The 350-nt window shown below is 63.7% G+C and overlaps 1 protein-coding gene across 1 annotated transcript in view; it reads left to right on the top strand.

Annotated features, from left to right (window-relative positions):
• LOC104128524 (rRNA 2'-O-methyltransferase fibrillarin) overlaps positions 1-350 on the top strand; it is a gene marked incomplete at both ends in the record, with an annotated part of 21,656 nt that overhangs the window by 2,191 nt on the left and 19,115 nt on the right. Inside the window, one exon of the mRNA XM_035896801.1 lies at positions 193-315. Coding sequence (XP_035752694.1) covers positions 193-315 — 123 coding nt within the window. The remainder of the gene's footprint in view (positions 1-192; positions 316-350) is intronic.

Below are 350 nucleotides of genomic sequence, written 5' to 3'. Positions count from 1 at the left end.
AGAAGCTCTTGGGGTCTTCAAGGTTCTTGAGAAGGTTGGGGGGCTCCTTAAGGGGTCTCGGGGGTCTTTTGGGGTCCCCCCCAATTTTGGGGTGGCTGGGGGGGGCGTTGGGGTGCCCCCCCTGATTTTGGGGTACCTGGGGGGGGGTCAGGGTGCCCTCTGATTTTGGGGTGCCCCCCCCTCCCCCCCCAGGCATGGTGGACGTGGTCTTCGCGGACGTGGCGCAGCCGGACCAGACGCGCATCGTGGCGCTGAACGCCCACAGCTTCCTGCGCACTGGCGGCCATTTCCTCATCTCCATCAAGGTAACCACCAGTAGGAACCAGTAGGAACCAGTAGGAACCAGTAGG

This window comes from Egretta garzetta, unplaced genomic scaffold, assembly GCF_000687185.1.
Source record: "Egretta garzetta isolate BGI_Z169 unplaced genomic scaffold, ASM68718v1 scaffold846, whole genome shotgun sequence".
NCBI classification, from domain to species: Eukaryota; Metazoa; Chordata; class Aves; order Pelecaniformes; family Ardeidae; genus Egretta; species Egretta garzetta.
This window is presented reverse-complemented; position numbering and strand designations above follow the sequence as displayed.